This window comes from Oncorhynchus keta, chromosome 2 (assembly GCF_023373465.1).
Source record: "Oncorhynchus keta strain PuntledgeMale-10-30-2019 chromosome 2, Oket_V2, whole genome shotgun sequence".
Lineage (NCBI taxonomy): Eukaryota > Metazoa > Chordata > Actinopteri > Salmoniformes > Salmonidae > Oncorhynchus > Oncorhynchus keta.
Window position 1 is genome coordinate 44803118 of NC_068422.1, and position 24463 is coordinate 44827580.

The 24463-nt window shown below is 42.6% G+C and overlaps 3 protein-coding genes across 5 annotated transcripts in view; 2 read left to right on the top strand and 1 right to left on the bottom strand.

The window, feature by feature from the left end:
- The window catches only part of LOC118401088 (serine/threonine-protein phosphatase 2A 56 kDa regulatory subunit delta isoform-like), a 633889-nt gene that overhangs the window by 51865 nt on the left and 557561 nt on the right, over positions 1-24463 (top strand). Inside the window, exons 15-17 of one of the 2 annotated variants that reach the window (XR_008077634.1) lie at positions 328-366; positions 493-609; positions 1028-4535. Coding sequence is in view for 1 of the 2 variants with exons in the window: in XM_035798309.2 (XP_035654202.1) it covers positions 328-366; positions 493-609; positions 1028-1165 (294 nt within the window). In the remaining variant the exon portion in view is untranslated. Of the gene's footprint in view, positions 1-327; positions 367-492; positions 610-1027; positions 7888-24463 lie in introns of those variants that run through there. The other variant, XM_035798309.2, reaches the window with a different exon arrangement.
- On the bottom strand, positions 7775-11411 carry LOC118401102 (male-enhanced antigen 1-like). Of its 2 annotated transcripts, none has more exons than XM_052477523.1 (4): positions 10431-11411; positions 9803-10094; positions 9559-9631; positions 7775-9432 (listed from the first exon to the last, which is right to left on the bottom strand). In XM_052477523.1, exons 2-4 carry the CDS (start codon positions 10064-10066, stop codon positions 9269-9271), a joined length of 501 nt encoding a protein of 166 aa, XP_052333483.1. In that variant the 5' UTR covers positions 10067-10094; positions 10431-11411; the 3' UTR covers positions 7775-9268. The 2 variants fall into 2 exon arrangements, with proteins under 2 accessions (XP_052333483.1, XP_035654233.1); XM_035798340.2 differs by having other exon boundaries at positions 9559-9655; positions 10431-11139.
- On the top strand, positions 18039-21081 carry LOC127911297 (uncharacterized). Its single transcript, XM_052477498.1, has 2 exons — positions 18039-19435; positions 19576-21081. Exon 2 carries the CDS (start codon positions 19652-19654, stop codon positions 20327-20329), a length of 678 nt encoding a protein of 225 aa, XP_052333458.1. The 5' UTR covers positions 18039-19435; positions 19576-19651; the 3' UTR covers positions 20330-21081.

A 24463-nucleotide genomic window follows, 5' to 3' on the forward strand; every position in this document is an offset into this window, starting at 1 on the left:
AACCAGAAAAGCAAGGCAAAGCAATTTGGGCATTCTTGAAAGTCAGGACAATCGTTGTCCTGCATAGAAACATCATTTTTAGAGTTGAAATGTAGATTTAGAAAGCAGTAGGCGTTTAGAAAATAAATGTGGAGTGGGGTTTTATAGTCACGTGCTGACGTGCCCTGCGTCCCTTCAAAAATGATTCAGCAATCATCATTTAAAAAATAAATCTCTTTCCATCAATTTGTCACAAGAAAGTTTGACAAAGGAAAAAAACGGAAACCTGCCTAGTGTCTGACTGAGAGAGAGCAAATATCTGTCTTTTAACCTATGCTTTATCTGCAGGTTAGCAAACTCCGACCTGGTCTCCACCCACAAGAAGAGGTCTGCTTATTTTCTTACTGAATTCAATGGGCTGTCTGATGTTGATCTTGGTACATTCGTGGGTGTGTTTCACAGTCGGTATCCAGACCACATCCAACTAATTTGTTTCTATCTGTAATTTTCCAGTACATGATGTACAATGAGAGTCCGGGAGGGGTGCCCTTGTACTCCATGGAGACGGAGACGCCCACTGCTGAGGACATTCAGCTGCTGAAGAAGACTGTCGAGACAGAGGCCACACAGGTACAACTACCAGCACACGTCGAGGTACACCACTCTCTACATACGCCCACCTGCAGGCTTTTTCCCCAGCCTAGTAACTTACTAATCAATTGATCGTCAAGGCCTTAATTTGTTGAATCACAGGTATGTACTCGCACCCCCCGTAGCCACATACAGTACACCCTGCAGGCTGTTGTCCCAGCCTAGTATTAATACACCTACCAGCCAATCAATGAATCAAGAAAAATCAACACTTCTCTTTCACATGTTCATTTATTTTTGTCTTTCTACGTTTTTTTAAGTTGTAAACTAATTCTTCAACTCATGTCAGTTTCAGAATTCACCAGTCCCCGTCTGTCCATTTGAAAAGTTTCATTGCTGTGTTGGATATGGCCCTGAACTAACAGTCTCACTTTGCTCTACGTATATTCTTCCATAGGGGATGAAGGACATCAAGAAAGACAAGGTGTTGATGCGGCGGAAGTCGGAGCTGCCGCAGGACGTGTACACTATAAAAGCCCTGGAGCAACACAAGCGAGCAGAGGAGTATCTGACGGCCAACGAGGAGGCCCTCTGACCAGGGAGCAGTGGCACCCTCCATGCCTAACTCCCCTCCTGTCCGTCTCTCATCCAAACAGTCGCCTACTGTACACCTGATAGCCCCCTCTTCGCCTCCGCTTCTCCTCCCCCTCCACCCCTCCATCTCTGCCGGAGATCCCCATCTGCAGAAAACCAATGCCATCAGAGTTAGACAAGACCACACACTCTTATACGCACACATAAGAACATACTCACAGACGTACAAATTGTTCCAACTTCCAAATACTCACATATACTTGACTACAGTGGGCTGATTGTTAGGTTGCATGAGGACAACCATTATACAACAGGAGTATTAAGTGTAAGCATCCGTGAAGCATGTTTCTTTGTTTTGTTTCTGTTTCCTTTCAGATTGGTTTTGGTTGTCCTCATGTTCCTACCTCCTACTGTGATCTGCTGTGCTGAAAGGGAACGACCAAAGCATTACCTATAGAGGGCAGTCGAGTGAGTGGCGGTCCCGCTAGCTTGTCTGGAGTGAGGGGGTGTGGGTTATCTGATTGGTTTGGTGGAAAATAGGGACATGCTCTAGTCTAGCTGGCTGTCCAGTGGAAGTAGTGATTCTGCTCTGTTAAAAAAAAAAAAATTGCAAAAACTTTCTGTCAGTTCATGTCCAGGCAGCATAGTACATTTTGGGGAAGCCAAGTCTGGGACACAAAGCTTACAAGGCAAAGCAATGACATGAGAGGACGAGGAATCAAGATGGCTGCCTTTATCTTAATTTAATTCATGTATGTCAGTCTCTTCCATGAAACCAGTTTTTCTCACTCTTTAGTTGAAGCTTCATGAAGTCACCTCTTTGCATCCTTAAATCATGGCCTTACAGCATCTGTTGAATTACATTCTCCCTGTTTATTAGTCGTAAGCTAATAGCATGATTGTAAGCCTAGATAATTGGTGTATGCAGGGCAGTCAGTCCGGGTCTCAATTTACTGTTGAGTGTTAGAATAGTAGAATACACAAGGAATTGAGATATTTGGTTGTGCATCAGCAGTTTTTTTTCTTCGTTTTTTTTTTCACCTTTATTTAACCAGGTAGGCAAGTTGAGAACAAGTTCTCATTTACAACTGCGACCTGGCCAAGATAAAGCAAAGCAGTTCGACAGATACAACGACACAGAGTTACACATGGAGTAAAACAAACATACAGTCAATAATACAGTATAAACGAGTCTATATACAATGTGAGCAAATGAGGTGAGAAGGGACGTAAAGGCAAAAAAGGCCATGGTGGCAAAGTAAATACAATATAGCAAGTAAAACACTGGAATGGTAGTTTTGCAATGGAATAATGTGCAAAGTATAAATAAAAATAATGGGGTGCAAAGGAGCAAAATTAATTAATTAATTAAATACAGTTGGGAAAGAGGTAGTTGTTTGGGCTAAATTATAGGTGGGCTATGTACAGGTGCAGTACTGTGAGCTGCTCTGACAGTTGGTGCTTAAAGCTAGTGAGGGAGATAAGTGTTTCCAGATTCAGAGATTTTTGTAGTTCGTTCCAGTCATTGGCAGCAGAGAACTGGAAGGAGGCGGCCAAAGAAAGAATTGGTTTTGGGGGTGACTAGAGAGATATACCTGCTGGAGCGTGTGCTACAGGTGGGAGATGCTATGGTGACCAGCGAGCTGAGATAAGGGGGGACTTTACCTTCGCAGGGTCTTGTAGATGACATGGAGCCAGTGGGTTTGGCGACGAGTATGAAGCGAGGGCAAGCCAACGAGAGCGTACAGGTCGCAATGGTGGGAAGTAAATGGGGCTTTGGTGACAAAACGGATTGCACTGTGATAGACTGCATCCAATTTGTTAAGTAGGGTATTGGAGGCTATTTTGTAAATGACATTGTCAAAGTCGAGGATTGGTAGGATGGTCAGTTTTACAAGGGTATGTTTGGCAGCATGAGTGAAGGATGCTTTGTTGCGAAATAGGAAGCCAATTCTAGATTTAACTTTGGATTGGAGATGTTTGATATGGGTCTGGAAGGAGAGTTTACAGTCTAACCAGACACCTAAGTATTTGTAGTTGTCCACGTATTCTAAGTCCGAGCCGTCCATAGTAGTGATGTTGGACAGGCGAGTAGGTGCAGGTAGCGATCGGTTGAAGAGCATGCATTTAGTTTTACTTGTATTTAAGAGCAATTGGAGGCCACGGAAGGAGAGTTGTATGGCATTGAAGCTTGCCTGGAGGGTTGTTAACACAGTGTCCAAAGAAGGGCCAGAAGTATACAGAATGGTGTCGTCTGCGTAGAGGTGGATCAGAGACTCACCAGCAGCAAGAGCGACCTCATTGATGTATACAGAGAAGAGAGTCAGTTCAAGAATTGAACCCTGTGGCACCCCCATAGAGACTGCCAGAGGTCTGGACAGCAGACCCTCCGATTTGACACACTGAACTCTATCAGAGAAGTAGTTGGTGAACCAGGCGAGACAATCATTTGAGAAACCAAGGCTGTCGAGTCTGCCGATGAGGATGTGGTGATTGACAGAGTCGAAAGCCTTGGCCAGATCAATGAATACGGCTGCACAGTAATGTTTCTTATCGATGGCGGTTAAGATATCGTTTAGGACCTTGAGCGTGGCTGAGGTGCACCCATGACCAGCTCTGAAACCAGATTGCATAGCAGAGAAGGTATGGTGAGATTCAAAATGGTCGGTAATCTGTTTGTTGACTTGGCTTACGAAGACCTTAGAAATGCATGGTAGGATAGATATAGGTCTGTAGCAGTTTGGGTCAAGACTGTCCCCCCCTTTGAAGAGGGGGATGACCGCAACTGCTTTCCAATCTTTGGGAATCTCAGACGACACGAAAGAGAGGTTGAACAGGCTAGTAAATAGGGGTGGCAACAATTTCGGCAGATCATTTTAGAAAGAAAGGGTCCAGATTGTCTAGCCCGGCTGATTTGTAGGGGTCCAGATTTTGCAGCTCTTTCAGAACATCAGCTGAACGGATTTGGGAGAAGGAGAAATGGGGAAGGCTTGGGCAAGTTGCTGTTGGGGGTGCAGTGCTGTTGACCGGGGTAGGAGTAGCCAGGTGGAAAGCATGGCCAGTCGTTGAAAAATGCTTATTGAAACTCTCAATTATGGTGGATTTATCAGTGGTGACAGTGTTTCCTATCTTCAGTGCAGTGGGCAGCTGGGAGGTGTTCTTATTCTCCATGGACTTTACAGTGTCCCAGAACTTTTTTGAGTTAGTGTTGCAGGAAGCAAATTTCTGCTTGAAAAAGCTAGCCTTGGCTTTTCTAACTGCCTGTGTATAATGGTTTCTAGCTTCCCTGAACAGCTGCATATCACGGGGGCTGTTCGATGCTAATGCAGAACGCCATAGGATGTGTTTTTGTGTTGGTTAAGGGCAGTCAGGTCTGGGGAGAACCAAGGGCTATATCTGTTCCTGCTTCTACATTTCTTGAATGGGGCATGTTTATTTAAGATGGTTAGGAAGGCATTTAAAAAAAATATCCAGGCATCCTCTACTGACGGGATGAGATCAATATTCTTCCAGGATACCCCAGCCAGGTCGATTAGATATGCCTGCTCGCTGAAGTGTTTCAGGGAGCGTTTTACAGTGATGAGTGGAGGGCGTTTGACCGCTGACCCATTACGGATGCAGGCAATGAGGCAGTGATCGCTGAGATCTTGGTTGAAGACAGCAGAGGTGTATTTAGAGGGGAAGTTGGTTAGGATGATATCTATGAGGGTGCCCGTGTTTAAGGCTTTGGGGAGGTACCTGGTAGGTTCATTGATAATTTGTGTGAGATTGAGGGCATCAAGTTTAGATTGTAGGATGGCTGGGGTGTTAAGCATGTTCCAGTTTAGGTCGCCTAGCAGCACGAGCTCTGAAGATAGATGGGGGCAATCAGTTCACATATGGTGTCCAGAGCACAGCTGGGGGCAGAGGGTGGTCTATAGCAGGCGGCAACGGTGAGAGACTTGTTTTTAGAGAGGTGGATTTTTAAAAGTAGAAGTTCAAATTGTTTGGGTACAGACCTGGATAGTAGGACAGAACTCTGCAGGCTATCTTTGCAGTAGATCGCCCCCTTTGGCAGTTCTATCTTGTCTGAAAATGTTGTAGTTTGGAATTAAAATTTCAGAGTTTCCCGCTTGTCAGTCACTGACAGTCACTCAATTAGCCCATGTCCGCTAACATTTTTTAGATTGGTAAGTTAGTCTACCCAGCTATCTAAACGTGTAGTTATCATGGCCAAATTACAGACCAGGCATGAAGAGCACTTGCCCAGGGGCCCTGATCTCCAGGTAGTCACTTAACTCAGATATGTATTTAACTATAGATATCATATTAACATGGCATAAGTCATGGCAACATGTGTAGAATTGCAGGAAATTAGCTGTAAAACTGCACATTTCTCTCTGCCCCACGGCAAAAAGAGTGAAATGACTTGTAAAATATTTTTGCCCACGAGGTGCCCCCCCACCCCCTACCAATATCTCGCCTAGTTCCCCCAAAAGGTGTGAGAAAGCAATCACAATCATCTGCTTGCTCTAAGAAGTGGTTTTTGTTTTGGTCGGTTTTTGAGACTTGTTCACAGAACTGATGAGGCTTTTCATATTTTAATTCCTAGCCGGCCGGTCCACTATAAAGCACTTGAAGATACAGAATAAGTTTTGAACAAATGTCTAAACTTGTAATAGAGCTCCTGTTGAAAAAATGTTTATTGTATTTTTATAACTAGAGGTGTAGCTCAAAAACAAAATCATGTCACTGTGTCAAAAAGAAACCTCAGAAACCAATTCACTTAAATCAAATCAAACTGTATTTGCCACATGCGCCGAATACAACAAGTGTAGACTTTACCGTGAAATGCTGAATACAACAAGTGTAGACTTTACCGTGAAATGCTGAATACAACAAGTGTAGACTTTACCGTGAAATGCTGAATACAACAAGTGTAGACGTTACCGTGAAATGCTGAATACAACAAGTGTAGACTTTACCGTGAAATGCTGAATACAACAAGTGTAGACTTTACCGTGAAATGCTGAATACAACAAGTGTAGACTTTACCGTGAAATGCTAACTTACAAGCTTTTAACAAACAGTGCAGTTCAAGAAGAAGACCATATTTACCAAGTAGGCTAAAATCTAAATTAACACAATAAGAATAAGATAATAGGATGTCAGGGTAATATTGTCCTCAAGTTGTTGCTCTTTAGGAAAGGCAACCATAAGCTGCTGCAGTGTCCATCCTTTTCTCAGTTTTCTTAAAGATAATCTTCTCACTCTGCTCTGTCCAGACTCTGACTGTCATGATTGTTATACATCCATTCCTTCCTTCATAATTATATTTGTGTTTATTAATGTTTCTGGCCCAATGGGTAACATCTCCTCTGCCTCTTTAGTTTTTCCTCTGTAGCCATCTTCTGGCCTTTCTATCTTATGCGTTTGTGGATTTATGAAAATGCACCTCTGTTGAGGTAGCCTCATTGCGGAAAGGAAAACGTTTTTTTTGGTTCAAGTGTAGGGAATCTCTACAAAATATCATATTCCCCTTTCTCCTCTAAACCGGCTTGATTCAATAGGTCTCTTTCCTAACCTAAGCAATATTTTTAGTTGAAACAAACTCATGCACTTGAATGGTGTATGGAAGTGCGCAAAACAATCCTCCTCATAGGACTATCTACAGATAAAAAAATATAGAATTGCTTTACTAGCCCATATGGGAAAAAGGAAAGGCTGTGGTTACTGTTGCAAATGTGTACTGTATATTGTAATGTATATTGCTTAGGGGTGCACCCCTACCACCCCCTTGTCCTGTAGGTTAATCCCACTCACCCCCCTTACTACTCCTCCCTCCTTTTGTTTCTGGTTTGTTTTCTTCCACTTGCTGCGTGAGGTCATTTCTTTGTCGTATGGTCTCGTCTATTGAGTTGTCTGTCAATCACACCCAACAGTGGGGAATTACTGACTCCTAAGGCTGCTGGGCAAAGTGAGTCGTCATCGCACACATACTTAAGAGGCTGGCTGCCAAAGAGTTCCCTCCCTCAACATGACCTTACAGTCATAACGTTAGAGCAGTCTAAATCCGAGCTGCTTTTTATATCATCTGAGTTGGATTCCTAACATGTTTATCTTGACACATAAAAATACACTTTTTTTCGTAATCACAGTAGCGATAACCTCTACATTCTCCCTCGGTGGAACAAAAATCTCATCAGCTCAGATTGGATTTGCCAAGTCTTGTCTGCACCGAAGACCTAAATTGTCTTCTGGTGAGGTTTGAAAATGTTACCTGTGCATGAGACATTTGTATTTATAAACAGTATATCAATAAGTCGCAATATAGTTTTAAATATGAATTATTAATAGAAATAATGTATTACTGTTCTCTCACCTGACTGAGCAAGGCACATGCATTCCTATTGGCCATGCTTCCAGAAAGTAGCTGTTGAGACATTCCAGACTACAAGAGATAGGTAGCATTGTACCAGGGCACATGTCACTACTGATGACATGAAATGGCTCAGTTTGTCCAGCAGCCACACACAAACTGAAGAGGACATTCTTTTAAAACAAAGGGTCTCTCTCCACCCCACCCCCACCAGGTCTGACACTAATCTTAAGCTGCTTTCCAGGTCATATGTACATATGTTGTACTTTAATTAGGTAGAGCATTACATAGTATGAAAGTCATATTTTGTACAGATGTTCATGTATGTACAGAACAAAATAAAGTAAAAAAATTGTGGACATCCATTGAGTTTGGGAATCTGTTATCCTCACAAACAATATCCATCATTGATTGAACTTGCTAATGACCCTATGCAGAATTCATGGTACAAGAAAGACTGACATTTCCATGGTTAATTTATGCCCAAATACTCACTGGCCAGTTTATTAGGTACACCCATCTCGTACCGGTCGGAGTCCCGTTTCTCTCCAGAACAGCCTAAATTATTCTGGGGGTGGATTCTATGAGTTGGAAAAGTACCACAGGGATGTTGGTCCATGCTAACACTATAGCAACATGCCATTGCTACAGATTGGACGGCGGCACACCACCGCCACCGGCCTTTACCATTGACACCAGGCAGGATAGGTCCATGGTCTCATGCTTACGCCAAATCCTGACTGCTATTAGCATGGGGAACCAGGTTGTCAGAGCAGGCAATATTCTACCAGTCACCAATTGTCCAGTAATGGTGATCACATGCCAACTGGAGCCACCTCTTATTTTTAGCTGATATGAGTGGAACCCGGTGCGGTCGTCTGCTGCAATAGCCCATCCGTGACAACTCGTTGATCCTTGTGTGTTCCGAGATGTTTTCGCTGACTGGATGTTTTTGTTTGTCGCTCCATTCTCAGGAAGCCCTAAACACTTATGCGTGAAAAGCCCATGAAGGCTGCAGTTTGAGATACTGGAACTGATGATCATACCATGCTCTAAGTCACTTAGGTCACTCGTTTTGCCCATTCTAACATTTAATCGAACAGTAACTGAAGGCCTGCTTTATATAGCAAGCCACATGACTCACTGTCTGTAAAAACTATCAATTTTCATGAATGGGTGGGGTACCTAATAAAGCGGACAGCTTATATATTACATTCAACAAAAACTGATTTAATAGTATTATAATATGGTAATCACAACCAATAGAAAGTATCACATTAAAAACAAACAAAGGTGATCGGATGTTGGAAAGGGTGGTTGGAATGTCTCAGGAAGCATATGGGGGGGGGATATAATAGTGCTTCTGTACTCACGGCCAAACTGTCATTGAGCCTCATACGTACTCCAGTACACTGATTCAAGTTCCTCCAGAGCAGAAACGGTAAGAGTTTGCCTGATCTGAGAGACAAAATATACTATACTCATTCGAACTCCTTCACAAACCCTACAAATGACCTTAAGCAGCAGGTTAGGTGTAGTAGGTACCAAGAGCCTCCTTTGAAAAACAAATATTCATCAGAAATATCATCTAATGAGAATTGGACGTAGAGGAGTTCAATCTCTTGAGAATTGAGACACCTAACACCTGCTCAGAGAGGACCTCAGTGCAGACTCCCCTGGGGTAAGTGTGTTGGTGAAATGCAGGACAGAGTTAAAGACAGACTGAGGGAAGGAGGCAATTCAGTCTTATTTGTGCTCTAGCCTCAGGCCTTCTGAGCTTTGGCGAGTCTGGAGCGTCTGCTGGACCATGTCCTTCCACTGGTCGTCCGAGATCTCCTGAGCCCAGGCCGGGATGGCCAGAGAGGGCAGGGCCACTGCTGCCATGGTCCTCTTCACCAGCTCCACGTGGTCTGAAGGAAGGGATGGACATCAGTACAAGGCACTACATTCAGAGAGCATTTGATTGAAACTTCATTATTCTAAGAGCCCTGTATGTAGGGGTACTATGGATGAACGAAGCAAGGCTGCGTCCTCACCTTCATCCATGGGGATGGAGGCTGCGCTGCTGTGTGCTCCTTCTGAGTCTTCATCACTATCTGGGGGAGGGGGCTGGGGAAGATGCAAGCCCATCAACTGTGGGGAAGTCAATCAAGTTTGATAAATGTCTTGACAAGCAACATGACAGCTAACATTTCACTGACTTGTCTTTATAGAGATGATAAACACATGACACTGATCGAAAAACTAAACTGATCATATTCAGAATATAGAGTTCGATACCTCTATTCTCTCCTGGACTTCTTGCAGTTGCTCTGCTACTGGGGGCATATCCTCAGGATGGTCCCCTGGTGCAGCATTTAGTCCATCAGGGTCCTGGTTTAGTGGCTGGTAATAGTAACCTCCATTATCATCCTCCTCCTCTCCACTCCACTCCCCGCCCACCTCAGGCACCCCAGCGTCCGACGGCCGCTCCTGGACTAGCTCCTCCTCAGAGTTCGGTAAGATTCTCTCAGGACCCATCTCGAACGCAATCTCCACTTCCATCCACGTAGGCCGGACTCAGGCACAAGCCCTGGATTTGGTGGGGTAGAGAGCGTCATTGTGACACTGCACAGCAGTGATATACAGTACTCAATCCGGACCTGAGGCTATTGACTCGAAGGGAATAATGCACGAGCATGGATACAGATACTAATCTAAGTTATCTGTCAATTAATCTCCATCTACCTGCTGTTATCGAATAGCTAAGTAAAATTGATTTAGCTCGACTGCAAGCTAAAGACGATAGCTTTTATTGGACGTCATAAGCTAACCGGCTAGCTAGCTCATATAGGATGACAGACAGACTGCCAGATGAGGGGACACACCACATGCAGGTGAGATTATTATAAACCCCCATTTCACTAACCTTTGAAAGTTAGATTTTTCTCAATGTTTTGGGCCACCAGCCAGCTACTGTTGTGGTTCCTGTTCCCGTATGTCAATGAAACGGAAATCGAGGCGGATTTGAAGTCATCGCGTTTTGATGCCAGGGTTCCGGTTGGGAAGTACGCCATCCCATGTACCCATAGGAGACTGGCGGTACTGCAGTTTAACTGACGCGGAGCCCAGAAAGACAATTCCAATTGACGTCCTCATTCGGGAATTTTGAAAATGTTCTTCTCAAAACGACACTTTCGTTATCACCTTTATACCAAAAATATCAATAGAATGTTTCCATGAGCTGTCTTAGATGTTTATCCCCCCCCCCCAGGCACTCACAGCCGAAGTTAACATTGTCTAGTCATCCTGTGACCTTGGCTGCGTTTCAAACTCATGAAAGACACACCCTCGTTTTATGGACAGAAAAGAGCAGAGGCTCTGAGCTGTCCGATCAGGTCCATTGTCCACTGAGTTTAGCCTCGTCTTATGCCCTTGGGGGTATCCCCGTCACCATCTTGGATGTCTGTCCAAACGATTAGACAAACAAAGGAAGTCTGCAACGTAAGCCCCTCAGCCTTCATTTTTGATCGAGTTTGCGAGTATATAATTATGTCCAATTCGGGCCTGATACGCCCCATAATTCAATTCGCAATAATTCTACATCCGGTTAAAAAAAAGTATGCCGACACTTAGAACCCCAACCTCAGTATGGATAAATCAACATACAAGTGTAAGTAAAACGGTTAGAAATGGTGCCTCTAATGCACAAACACGTGTCGTAAAAGTAATTATGTTTTTGTTTGCTTAGCTTTTGGAAATTGTAGAAATAAAACATTCATTCTTCAGAAGTTCGAGCTAGGCAGGCTAACGTTAGTTAACTAATTAATTTGCTAGCTGTCATACAGTCGGCGTATATTAATAATTATATAGTTAATATAAGTAGACACGCAATTATAATTCCGGGCAAGGGCAGTCCATTTAAAAATCATTCCTCCCTTTCGCTACAAGTGTATACGCGTCAGACGTCATGGAAACGTCATCAGAAGTGTCCACTGAATTTGAGGGCTGAGGGTATAGGGTGTGTCTTAATTTGAGTGCTGAAGGTGTAGGGCAGGGGTGTCAAAGTCAAATGGACGGAGGGCCAAATAAAAAATTTAGCTACAAGCCGAGGGCCGGACTGTTCGAATGTTCATTGAAAATTTTTTAAATGACGCATATAGTCTAGTGAACCTAATTGAACCTACTGAAAACCTAACAAATATATTCCAATATGATCAGATAAATAAAGCAATATTTTCTTATGGCTCTGTCAGTAATCTTTAATTTTCAACAGACACAAAAGACAAATTTCCTTTATATAAAAATCCCCATAACATGAACATTAAATGAAAGAAACCGGTATTCAAGGCACCATCAGTAGCCTATATTTTCTATTTTAGCAAAAGTGGGCTAAATTTACTTCAAAGAAAAAAACAATAATAGCAATTTTCTATCATCCACTCAACTGAAATATTTTTAAAATATAATTGGATTGAAATACAATAAAATAAAGTGCAAAAATCTATTAATCAAAAACAACACTTTGTTTAAGGAGAAGTAACATGCAGTGAAAACAAATATTAAACTTTAACTTTTAAACTTGAACTGAGTAAAAACTCTAAATATGTGATTGCACAGTAATGTTCACTTGTTTGAGGTTGAGGGTGATACTTGGTGGTGTCCCATCTTTTCCACAAGTTCATCAATGTTCGGGGTAAGGCTCTGAGCTGAGGAAATCCTCAGAATTGAGTGGAGGTGTTCAGCAGTAAGTCGACTTCTGTGTGATGTTTTGTTCAAGTTCATCAAAGAAAACAGTTGTTCACACAGGTATGTGCTGCCAAACATAGACAACGTTTGAGCAGCCTGGATGCGCAGCTGGGGCATTGTGTCGGGGAGGAAACGGGCGAACTCCGCAGCACCCACTGCCGCATATTTTGCCCTCAGTGCATCATTGCATTGGAGGTCAATCAACTCCATTTGGAGGTTTGGTGGTGAGCTTTCCACGTCAACAGCAAATGGGTTACCGAGCAGTTCCAACCTGCTTTTTTGTGCTTCAAAGTCAGCAAATCGGCGTCGAAAGTCAGCGGCAAGCATACCTATTTTATCAGCCAACTGTGCGCTCGGGAACGCACTGGTAGAGAGCTTCTCTTTCATGGTCTGGCAGCTGGGAAAGTGGCTCAAATTTTCTTTCCGCATCTGCGTCTCCCACAGAGTCAGTTTGGTTTTAAATGCCTTCACTGTACTGTACATATCAGAGATGACACGATCCCGACCCTGCAGCTGCAAGTTCATTGCATTCAGATGACTCGTAATGTCACACAGAAAAGCCATTTCACACAGAAACATTTCGTCTCGGAGTTGTGTTGTGTCTTTCCCTTTGCTGTCCAAGAACAGACAAATCTCCTCACGAAGCTCGAAACATCTTTGAAGCACCTTTCCCTGGCTTAGCCATCGCACCTCTGTGTGATAAGGCAAATCACCATGCTCCGTTTCTAACTTCAGAAATGCCTTGAACTGGCGGTGATTCAAACCTTTGGCTCTGATAAAGTTAACTGTGCGTGATGATGCTCATTACATGCTCCATTTTCAAGGCTTTACCGCACAACGCTTCCTGGTGTATGATACAATGATAAGCTGTCAGCTCACCTGTCGCGTTTTCCTCTTGCATCTTTTCCCGTATCTTCGCCACCAGTCCGCTCCTGTGTCCACACATCGCAGGTGCTCCGTCGGTTGTCAAACCCACAAGTTTTTCCCAAGGCAGCTCCATCTCATTTACACATCTTGACACCTCTTCATACAAATCATGCCCCGTAGTTGTGCCATGCATAGACGTAAAGCCAAAAACTCCTCTGTCACGCTTAGGCTGGAGTCCACTCCGCGGATGAAAATTGACAACTGGGCAATGTCAGAAATGTCGGTGCTCTCATCCACAGCCAAGGAATATGCAATGAAATCTTTTCCCTTTTTCACAAGCTGCTCTTTTAGATTGATGGACAACTGGTCTACTCTCTCGGCAATGGTGTTTCTGCTCAGACTCACATTTAAAAAGTTGCCTTTTTCTGGGCAAACTTCGTCACAAACTTTAATCATGCAGTTTTTGATGAAATCCCCCTCCGTAAATGGCCGGGCTGATTTAGCGATCTCTTCTGCCAAAATAAAACTGGCCTTGACAGCAGCCTGGCCTTGTGATTTGGCTTTTTTGAACAGAGCCTGTCGAGATTTGAGGCCTCGTTTTAATTCCTCTGCCTTTTGTAGCCTTTGTTCCATGTCCATATTCTTGTTTTTGTCCGCGTGTTTCGTTTCATAATGTCGTCTCAGATTATACTCTTTCAGTACCGCCACACTTTCTCCACACAGAAGACACACAGGTTTTCCAGCTACCTCCGTGAACAAATACTCCGACTCCCACCTTGTTTGAAACCCCGGTTCTCAGTGTCCACCTTCCGTTTTGCCATTTTTGATGGGTATCTGAAAGTTAATTTTACTGTGATGCTGACAACTGCTGTGCCAATAAATATTGAAATGAAGCAGCCTACTGCTCGGTGCGTCACCGTTGCATTGTGGGAAATGTAGTATTGGTGCGTGTAAAAGATCTGCGGGCTGCCGGCTTGCTGCGGTCTGCGGGCCGGTTCTAATAATAAATCAAGATCATCCCAGGGGCCGTAAAAAACCTTCTCGGGCCGGATGTGGCCCGCGGGCCTTGACTCTGACATATGTGGTGTAGGGTGTGTCTTTTCACATATTTAAATATTATTTTGAAATTATCAGTAAATGTAAAAACAAAAAAGCAATACGCACCATAAAAGTATTTAACAAATTGAAAATGAATCTTGATATGTAATTCCCCTGTCTGTTAGGTTTTTGTACTCTTGTTTGTATATCTGTTTTTTTGTCTTTTTAGTGTTTGGGATGCAGCCAAAGACGGACTGAAATGAATGGATTCCAATTATATCATTACATTAACAGTTCAAGTAAGTTGGTAATTGATTTGTAGTTATGAGTTTAGTAATACATAACTAATTAGCTAGCTACTTCATCTTGAATATGAAGTTGGTTATAGCCATCTTGTCAGTTTGCCTTGTGATTTGCTATAACTCTGGGGGCTGAGGGTTAGTCCACATTCAATGTCATTGAGGATAGCTGGCTAGCTAGAAAACGTTAGCTGGTAGCCTACTTCAAATTTGCATTATCTAAATATCGTTAGCCTTCACAAGCTTGCGATGTAAACACTATTAATATCTTCCTATGTAGCTAGCTCGTTAATATTAATGACACTTGGGCTGAGTGTAGTTAGCTACATTGATCACTGTGTCTACATTGCTTGACAGGAAAGTTATTTGAGACAAGTCAGATGAAACTTGGTCACAAATTATGTAGTGGGGGGGGCTTTTTTCCCTCTTCAAATGGGTGTAGAATAGGCCTTTTAGTATAGGCTTTTTGGTGTCAATTAAGGACCTCTTACACTTGAACAATGCACACTCTTGTTTCATTATTTTATATTTGGACACTGCCTTCAGAAAGTATTCACAACCCTTGACTTTTTCCACATTTTGTTGGGCGATAAAGGCCTAAGAATCATACAGTTATGTTTTCTCGAAATAAGTGTTGTACAATTTAAAGGTCAAATACACTGCATTTCAAAACGGTCAGCAATAATCTAATGAATTCAGGGCTTGTGAAGTTATACCGAGTCTAAATATAAGCCTCCCACAACCATAAGACCCACTAATTATTTTATCAATGTAGTTTAACCTGCTTTTTTTGTTGTTGCAATAATCACTGATCTGGCCTTCAAGTCTGTCTATGAAAATGCCCTTTTTTGTTACAAATGTAACGATACTGAAAAAAAATATAAACACAAAATGCAACAATTTCAAAGACTCTACTGAGTTACAGTTCATATGAGGAATATCTGTCAATTGAAATACATTCATTAGGCCCTAATCTATGGATTTCATGTGACTGGGAATACAGATATGCATCTGTTGGTCACAGGTACCTTAAAATACATGGGCCTCAGGAACTCAAGGTATTTCTGTGCATTCAAATTGCTAAGGATAAAATGCAATTGTGTTCATTGTCTGTAGCTTATGCCTGGCCATATCATAACCCCACCGCCACAATGGGGCACTTAGTTCACAGTATTGACATCAGCAAACCGCTCGCTGACACAACGCCACACACATGGTCTGACATTGTCAGGCCTGTTGGACATACTGCCCAATTCTCTAAAATGATGTTTAAGGTGGCTTAATGGTAGAGAAATGAACATTCAATAATCTGGCAACAGCTCTGGTGGACATTCCTGCAGTCAGCATGCCAATTGCACACTCCCTCAATTTGAGACATCTGTGGCATTGTGTGTGTGTGACAAAACTGCACATTTTAGAGTGGCCTTTTATTGTCCCCAGCACAAGGTGCACCTCTGTAATGATTATGCTGTTTAATCAGCTTCCTGATATGCCACACCTGTCGGGTGGATGGATTATTTTGGCGTAGGAGAAATGTTCTTGAACAGGGATGTAAACAAATTTGTGCACACAATTTAAGAGAAATCAACATTTTATGCTTATTGCACATTTATACAATCAGTGGCGACCTGTCATTCAGGGCTTGTTTTTCAGAAAATTACATTTAAACTCCGCAAAGAATGAAACGTCCCTTTTTCAGGACCCTGTCTTTCAAAGATAATTAGTAAAAATCCAAATAACTTCACAGATCTTTATTGTAAATGGTTCAAACACTGTTTCCCATGCGTGTTCAATGATCCAGAAACAATTAATGAACATGCACCTGTTGAACCGTTGGTAACACATTAACAGCTTACAGACTGTAGGCAATTAAGGTCACAGTTATTAAAACAGTTATTAAAAGGGGCCTCTCTTTTCCAAGCTTAAAAGTATAAACATTTACACACAACACCCTGGGCCAGAAAATATTTTATACATTGGCCATGCTGTCAATCCAGCATGACTTCTGCTGTGTTCAAAACAACTGGAAACTCGGAACTGGGAAATCTCAGACTTTAGTGAGTTCAAGACAACTGGGAACATGAAAAAAAACAAGCTTGAACTGAACGGTTAGAACGGTCATCCATCTCGGAATTCCAGGTCGGGAACTCGGGCCTCTTTTCCAGAGCGCCGACATGAAGATCACTGATGTCATGATTCAATCTTGTTTTTCACAAGTTCCCAGTTGTCTTGAAAGCACCATCAATCCAGAGAATGCCAGGTTAATAACAAAGTTTGCCCAGCAAGTTCCCAGTTGTCTTGAAAGCACCATCAATCCAGAGAATGCCAGGTTAATCAAAAAGTTTGCCCAGCAAGTTCCCAGTTGTCTTGAAAGCACCATCAATCCAGAGAATGCCAGGTTAATCAAAAGGTTTGCCCAGCAAGTTCCCAGTTGTCTTGAAAGCACCATCAATCCAGAGAATGCCAGGTTAATCAAAAAGTTTGCCCAGCAAGTTCCCAGTTGTCTTGAAAGCACCATCAATCCAGAGAATGCCAGGTTAATCACAAAGTTTGCCCAGCAAGTTCCCAGTTGTCTTGAAAGCACCATCAATGTGGTCCTTCTGTAGCTCAGTTGGTAGAGCATGGCGCTTGTAACGCCAGGGTAGTGGGTTCGATTCCCGGGACCACCCATACGTAGAATGTATGCACACATGACTGTAAGTCGCTTTGGATAAAAGCGTCTGCTAAATGGCATATATTATTTATTATTATATTATATTATTATTATATTATTATTATATTATTATTATTATATATATTTATTATTATATTATATTATATTATAATCCAGAGAATGCCAGGTTAATCACAAAGTTTGCACAGCACAACAACGGTGAGTAAAAATATGTCTTGTATACTGCTGCATAAATGATGTAATATCCCAGGGAGATATGTGTTTTTAACCTTTATTTGACTAGGCAAGTCAGTTAAGAACAAATTCTTATTTTCAATGATGGCCTAGGAACAGTGGGTTAACTGCCTTGTTCAGGGGCAGAATGACAGATTTTTACCTTGTCAGCTCGAGGATACGATCTTGCAACCTTTCGGTTACTAGTCCAACGCTCTAACCACTAGGATACCTGCTGCCCCAACAGAAGCAAGCTGGCATAAACAAAAAATAACAAAACCTTGACTCTTGCGATACAGGCATTTGGAATATAGGACAAAAACATAAATTATAATTAATTCGATATATCGCCCAGCCCTAGTTATACTGAATTTAAAATAGATTTAAATTAAGATTTTGTGTTACTGGCATACACACAATACCCCCTAATTTCAAAGTGAAATTGTTTTAGAATTGTCTTGCTTGAATAAGTATTCAACCCCTTTGTTATGGCAAGCCTAAATTAGTTCAGGAGTAATAAATTGCTTAACAAGTCATATAATACGTTGCATGGACTCACTCTGTGCAATAATTGAGTTTAAAATTATTTTAATCTCTGTGTCCCAGACATACAATTATTTATAAGGTCCCTCAGTCGAGCAGTGAATTTCAAACACAGATTCAACCACAAAGACCAGGTAGATTTTTCAATGCCTCGCAAAGAAGGGCAACTATTGGTAGATCGGGGGGGGGGGAACAAGTAAATAAATAAAACAGACATTGAATAACCCTTTGACCATTGTGAAATTATTACACTTTGGATGGTGTAAAAATATACAGGTGTCCTTCCTAAATCTGTTGCGGAGAAGAATGATACCGCTTAGGGATTTCACCATGAGGCCAATGGTGACTTTAAAAACTGAGGATAAATTAACAACATTGTAATTACTAACCTAATTGACAGAGAAAGAAGGAAGCTTGTACAGAATAAAATTATTCTAAAACATGCATCCTGTTTGCAATAAGGCACTAAAGTAAAACTGCAAAAAAAATGTCTAAAAAAGTATTTTATGTCCTGAATACAAAGCGTTATGTTTGGGGAAAATCCAACACATCACTGAATACCCCTCTTTGTATTTTCAAGCATGGTTATGGCTGCATCATGTTATGGGTATGCTTATCATCGGCAAGAACAACAGAGTTTTTGGGGGGGATAAAAATAAATGGAAAAGAGCTAAACACAAACAGAATCCTAGAGGAAAACCTGGTTCTGTCTGCTTTCCAACAGAGACTGGGAGACAAATTCAGCAGGACAATAACCTAAAACTGGAGTTGCTTTCCAAGACATTGAATGTTTCTGAGTGGCCTAGTTACTGTTTTGACTGCTTGAAAATGGTTGTATAGCAATGATCAACTATCAGCTGGAAGAATATTTAAAAGAATGTGCAAATATTGTACAATCCAGGTGTACAAAGCCCTTGGAGACGTACTCAGAAAGACTCACAGCTGTAAATCGCTAACATGTATTGACTCAGGTGTATTGTATTGACTCAAACCAGAAACCGTGGATAGATGGCAGCATTCGCGCAAAACTGAAAGCGCGAACCACCGCATTTAACCAGGACAAGGTGACAGGGAATATGGCCGAATACAAACGGTGTAGTTATTCCCTCCCATAAGGCAACCAAAAAGGCAAAGCATCAGTACAGAGACAAAGTAGAGTCGCAATTCAACAGGTCAGACACGAGACGTATGTGGCAGGGTCTACAGACAACCACGGAATACAAAGGGGAAACCAGCCACGTCGCTGACACTGATGTCTTGCTTCCGGACAAGCTAAACACCTTCTTTGAGGATAACACAGTGCCACCAACGTGGCCTGCGACCAAGAACTGTGGGCTCTCCTTCTCTGTGGGTGATGTAAGTAAGACGTTTAAGCGTGTTAACCCTCGCAAGGCTGCTGGCCCAGACGGCATCCCTAGTTGCTTCCTCAGAGCATGTGCAGACCAGCTGGCTGGAGTGTTTACCAACATTTTCAATCTCTCCCTATCCCACTCAGCTGTCTCCACTTGCTTCAAGACGGCCACCATTGTTCCTGTACCCAAGAAAGCAAAGGTAACTGAACTAAATTACTATCGCCCTGTAGCACTCACTTTTGTCATTATGAAGTGCTTTGAGAGGCTGGTTAAGGATCATATCACCTCTAGCTTACCTGTCACCCTAGACCCACTTCAATTTGTTTTCCGCCCCAATAGATCCACAGACGATGCAATCGCCATCGCACTGCACACTGCCATATCCCATCTGGACAAGAGGAATACCTATGTAAGAATGTTGTACATTGACTATAGTTCAGCATTCAACACCATAGTACCCTTCAAGCTCATCATTAAGCTTGGGGCCCTGGGTCTGAACCCCACCCCGTGCAACTGGGTCCTGGACTTCCTGATGGGCTGCCCCCAGGTGGTAAAAGTAGGAAATAACATCTCCACTTCGCTGATCCTCAACACTGGAGCCCCACAAGGGTGCATGCTCAGCCCCCTCCAGGACTCCCTGTTCACCCATGACTGCGTGGACACGCACACCTCCAACTCAATCATCAAGTGTGCAGACGACACAACAGCAGTAGGCCTGATGACCAACAATGACGAGACGACCTACAGGGAGGAGGTGAGGGCCCTGGGAGAATGGTGCAAGGAAAATAACTTCTCACTCAATGTCAACAAAGCAAAAGGAGCTGATCGTGGACTTCAGGAAACAGCAGAGGGAGCACGCCCCTATCCACATCTACGGGACCGCAGTGGAGAAGGTGGAAAGCTTAAGTTCCTCTGCGTACACATCACTGACGATCCAAAAGGGTCCACACACACAGACAGTGAGGTGAAGAAGGTGCAACAGCGCCTCTTCAACTTTAGGAGGCTAAAGAAATTTGTATTGGCCCCTAAAACCCTCACAAACTTTTACAAATGCATAATTGAGAGCATCCTGTGGGGCTGTATCACCGCCTGATACAACAACTGCATCACCCGCAACCGCAGGGCTCACCAGAGGGTAGTGCAGTCTGCCAAACGCATCACAGGGGGTAAACTACCTGCCCTCCAGGACACCTACAGCATCTGATGTCACAGGAAGGCCAAAATGATCATGAAGGACATCAACCACCCGAGCCACGGCCTGTTCACCCCGCTATCATCCAGACAGCGAGGTCAGTACAGGTGCATCAAAGCTGGGACCGAGAGACTGAAAAACAGCTTGTATCTCAAGGCCATCAGACTGTTAAATAGCCATCACTAGCACATTAGAGGCTGCTGCCCTATATACATATAATTAGAATCACTGGCCACTTTAATAATGGAACACTAGTCACTTGAATAATGTTTACATACTGCTTTAGTCATCTCATATGTATATACTGTATTAAATTCTACTGTATTCGACTGCCATTCCGACATTGAGAAATATATATTTCTTAATTCTATTCTTTTACTTTTAGATTTGTGTGAATTGTTAGACACTGCTTCACTGTTGGAGCTATGAACACAAGCATTTCGCTACACCTGCAAAAACATCTGCTGAGTGTGTGTGACCAATACAATTTGATTTGATTTTGTGTGAATACTTATGTAAATGACGTGTTTTTTTTGCAAACATTTCTAAAAACATGCCTTCACCTTTTAACTATGAGGTATTGTGTGTAAATGGGTGAGACAAAATCTATGTAATCAATTTTGAATTCAGGCTGTAACACAACAAAATGAGGAATAAATCAAGGGCTATGAATACTTTCTGAAGACACGGTACTTCTACTGGTAACCAGTTCACTGTTTGTTTAATTTGTCACCAGGGAGGTTGGCCTTTCTTCGTGAAATGTTTAGTATAAATTGAAACGGCTATGCCACTAATAAGAAAAAGGATTGCTTCCTTTTCTAGCCTATTAAATACAGATGTAGGCCTACATCACAATGATATAGCTGTGAAGGTGGACACACGTGAGTAAAGTGTGGTGTCAGACTATCGATCATGGTTATGCCGTTCAGGACACCCCTTATGTTCCTGGACACAACTACACTGTGATGGAATCACCCAGAACACTCAAGTGTAACTTGAGGTCAGTCGGAGACCAACTGGAAACATTTGATTTGATGAATCGCTTTAACGCATCAATGTTCTTAACCCAGGAGGTCGGTGGCACCTTTAATTGGGAGGATGGGCTCCTAGTAATGGCTGGAGTTAAATGAATGGAATCAAACACATCACACACATGGTTTCCATGTGTTCGATACCATTCCATTACTCCATTCCAGCCATTATTTTGAGCAGTCCTCCCCTCACCAACCTCTTGTGGTTCTTAACTAACATTTTGATTTAGTCTACTAACGACCCACTCATGGCCTTTACCTTGACGTGGTGAGTGGGCTTCAAACCAAGACAGACCATTCATTTATCATTTCTTTAAAATGCTCAGATAACCACCTGTGTGTGTGTGTGTGTGTGCCCTTTCCCTCTCCCTTCTGCTGGACTACTTACTGTATGGTGTGACTGTCGCAGCTGCAACATAACTATTCAACACGAGTAGTAATTGGACATTCGGTGTGAATTGAACTATGAATACTGCTCCAGTGTTAATGTTATTGTGTGCCACTGGGTGTGCTGTGTTTTGATGTAGTTTGTTATATGCAGGTGACCTTACTCGGATGCAGCATGTCAGCCCTACACACCTGGTTGCCTTTAATTGGTTGATGAGTGGGTGGCCAATAAGAATGGAGGAAACAGAGTCAACGGTAGGATGCCGCCCAGGAGGAAGCCCTGCAAAAAGGGATGATTTTTACCATACTTTCTCATTGGCGAGATTGTCATGTCCTCTCTCTCTCGCTCCTCTTCTCTCTGTCACTCCTCTCCTGTCTCTTCTGTCCTCTCTTCTCTGTCTCTTCGACAGCACATGGCCTCGTGATCAAGTTCAACGAATGTGTGAATGCCACAGACAAGTGAGCCATCAACCCTCTCCACAAGGCACCTCAGAAGGTAAACATAGTGAATGTATGCATGTGTTATATCTCTCTAGTTGCACGAGTGTTTGACTTACAATGGCGTAGTCTGGTCATAATTCCCATCCAATATATTTTGACACAATTGGCTAGGGAAACCCCTTTTCGCCCAGTAACTCTCCCTCGGACCATATTCTCCTCCTTCCTCAGGCTGATGATATGTGCCCTGTTTATGGACACTATGCCCCCAGATGCAGAGAAGAGGGATCACCAGCTCAACTCATCAAACTGTCCAATTTTTACAGGGAACAACAGACTTGATCGAGGTCTTCACGGTCCAAAAAGCCTGGTAAACGACCTGATAAATCCTACCCCCGCAAAACTATGTGAACTTTTAAGTTTGCGGCATATTTCAGAGATAAAATAACCAACATTAGGCGGGTTAACAGTCAAGCAAGACCTGATGTGAAGTTTGATATGTGCCCTAGCCGACCACTGGTTGACACGAACATGCTCAGGAAAGTGATATCACAACTTGAGCTTTCGACCTGCCTTCTCAATCCTATCCCCACCACCTTCTTCAAAACTGTTTTTAATTGCATACCTGAAGAAGTGCAAGCTATTGTTAATCACTCCCTTGTTAATCACTTCCTGAAAACTGCTATGGTGAAACCCCTTCTGAAGAAAAGAAACCTAGATTCTTCAGCTCTTGTCGATTTTCAGCCAATCTCCATCCTTACATTCTTAAGCAAAATTCTGGAGAAATTTGTTTACGAACAGCAAAATTATTTTAGTGCCAACTGTATTTGAATTTTTTGTTGTTGAAAAATTCCAATATGATTTTCGGGCCCACCCCAGCACACAGACAGCCTTAGTTAAAGTGGTAAATGATCTTAGAGCCAACACAGATGCCAAACAAATCTCTGTCTTTGTACTCTTGGATTTAAGTGCCGCATTCGACACTGTTGACCATGATGTCCTTCTGGGCAGACTGGAGTGATGGGTTGGCCTCTACGGTCCAGTTCTAAATTGGTTTAGGACCTATTTAACTGTTCAAGAGTTTGTGACTAAAAATGACGCCAAAGGAGATGGCTGCCGTTTTACGATCCCGTAACCAATTGTGCGGTTGTGTATGTTTTTTCGCATTCTTTTTAAAGTTATTTTGTACATAGTGTTTCAGTTATGACCAAAAAGGGCTTCTAGATATCAAAACAGTGATTACTCACCCCATACTGGAGGAATACTTTTTCTTCAACAAGTCTGAAGGGAACGATTTACTTCAGACACCCCACAAGGCCCTCATCCCCGTAATTCGCAGGAGAAAGAGACGGAAGTATCGTGGACGAAGACCCAGGTGCCTTGTTAGTATCCGCCGCTGAGATGGTAATCTACCTTTACCATCCGTCCTATTAGCCAATGTACAATCAATCCATAATAAAATAGACAAACTATGATCATGTGTGTATATACTACCAACAGGACATTGGTATCTCAAAACGGTATCTTATGTGTCACCAAGTCTTGGCATAAAGTTAACAAGAAATACATACGGCTAGCGGATTTTATGCTTTTTCGGCAGGACAGAACAGCGGCCTCTGGTAAGACTAGGGGTGGCGGTCTATGTATATTTGTAAACAACAGCTGGTGCACAAAATCTAAGGAAGTCTCAAGGTTTTGCTCGCCTGAGGTAGAGTATCTCATGATAAGCTGTAGACCACACTATTTACCAAGAGAGTTTTCATCTGTATTTTTCTGAGCTGTCTACATGTCACCACAAACTGATGCTGGCACTAAGACCGCACTCAATGAGCAGTATATGGCCATAAGTAAACAGGAAAATGCTCACCCAGAGGTGGCGCTCCTAGTGCATGGGAACTTTAATGCAGGAAAACTCATCTGTTTTACTTAATTTCTACCAGCATGTTAATTGTGCAACCAGAGGGAAAACAACTCTAGACCATCTTTACTCCACACAAAACTACTCCACACAAGACTACTCTCACTCGCCCTCCATTTGACAAATCTGACCATAATTCTATCCTCCTGATTCCTGCTTACAAACAAACAACTAAAGCAGGAAGCACCAGTGGCTCGGTCAGTAAGAAAGTAGTCAGGTGAAGCAGATGTTAAGCTAAAGGACTGTTTTGCTAGCACAGAC

Excerpts from the sequence above, each read along its gene's own strand:
- LOC127911297 (XM_052477498.1), top strand. The coding sequence starts at position 19,652 with ATGTTGTACATTGACTATAGTTCAGCATTCAACACCATAGTACCCTTC.
- LOC118401102 (XM_035798340.2), bottom strand. The coding sequence starts at position 10,066 with ATGGAAGTGGAGATTGCGTTCGAGATGGGTCCTGAGAGAATCTTACCG. Across the intron at positions 9,656-9,802 it reads AAGTCCAGGAGAGAATAGAG|TTGATGGGCTTGCATCTTCC; the intron begins GTATCGAACTCT and ends ACTTCCCCACAG. Across the intron at positions 9,433-9,558 it reads CTCCATCCCCATGGATGAAG|ACCACGTGGAGCTGGTGAAG; the intron begins GTGAGGACGCAG and ends CCCTTCCTTCAG.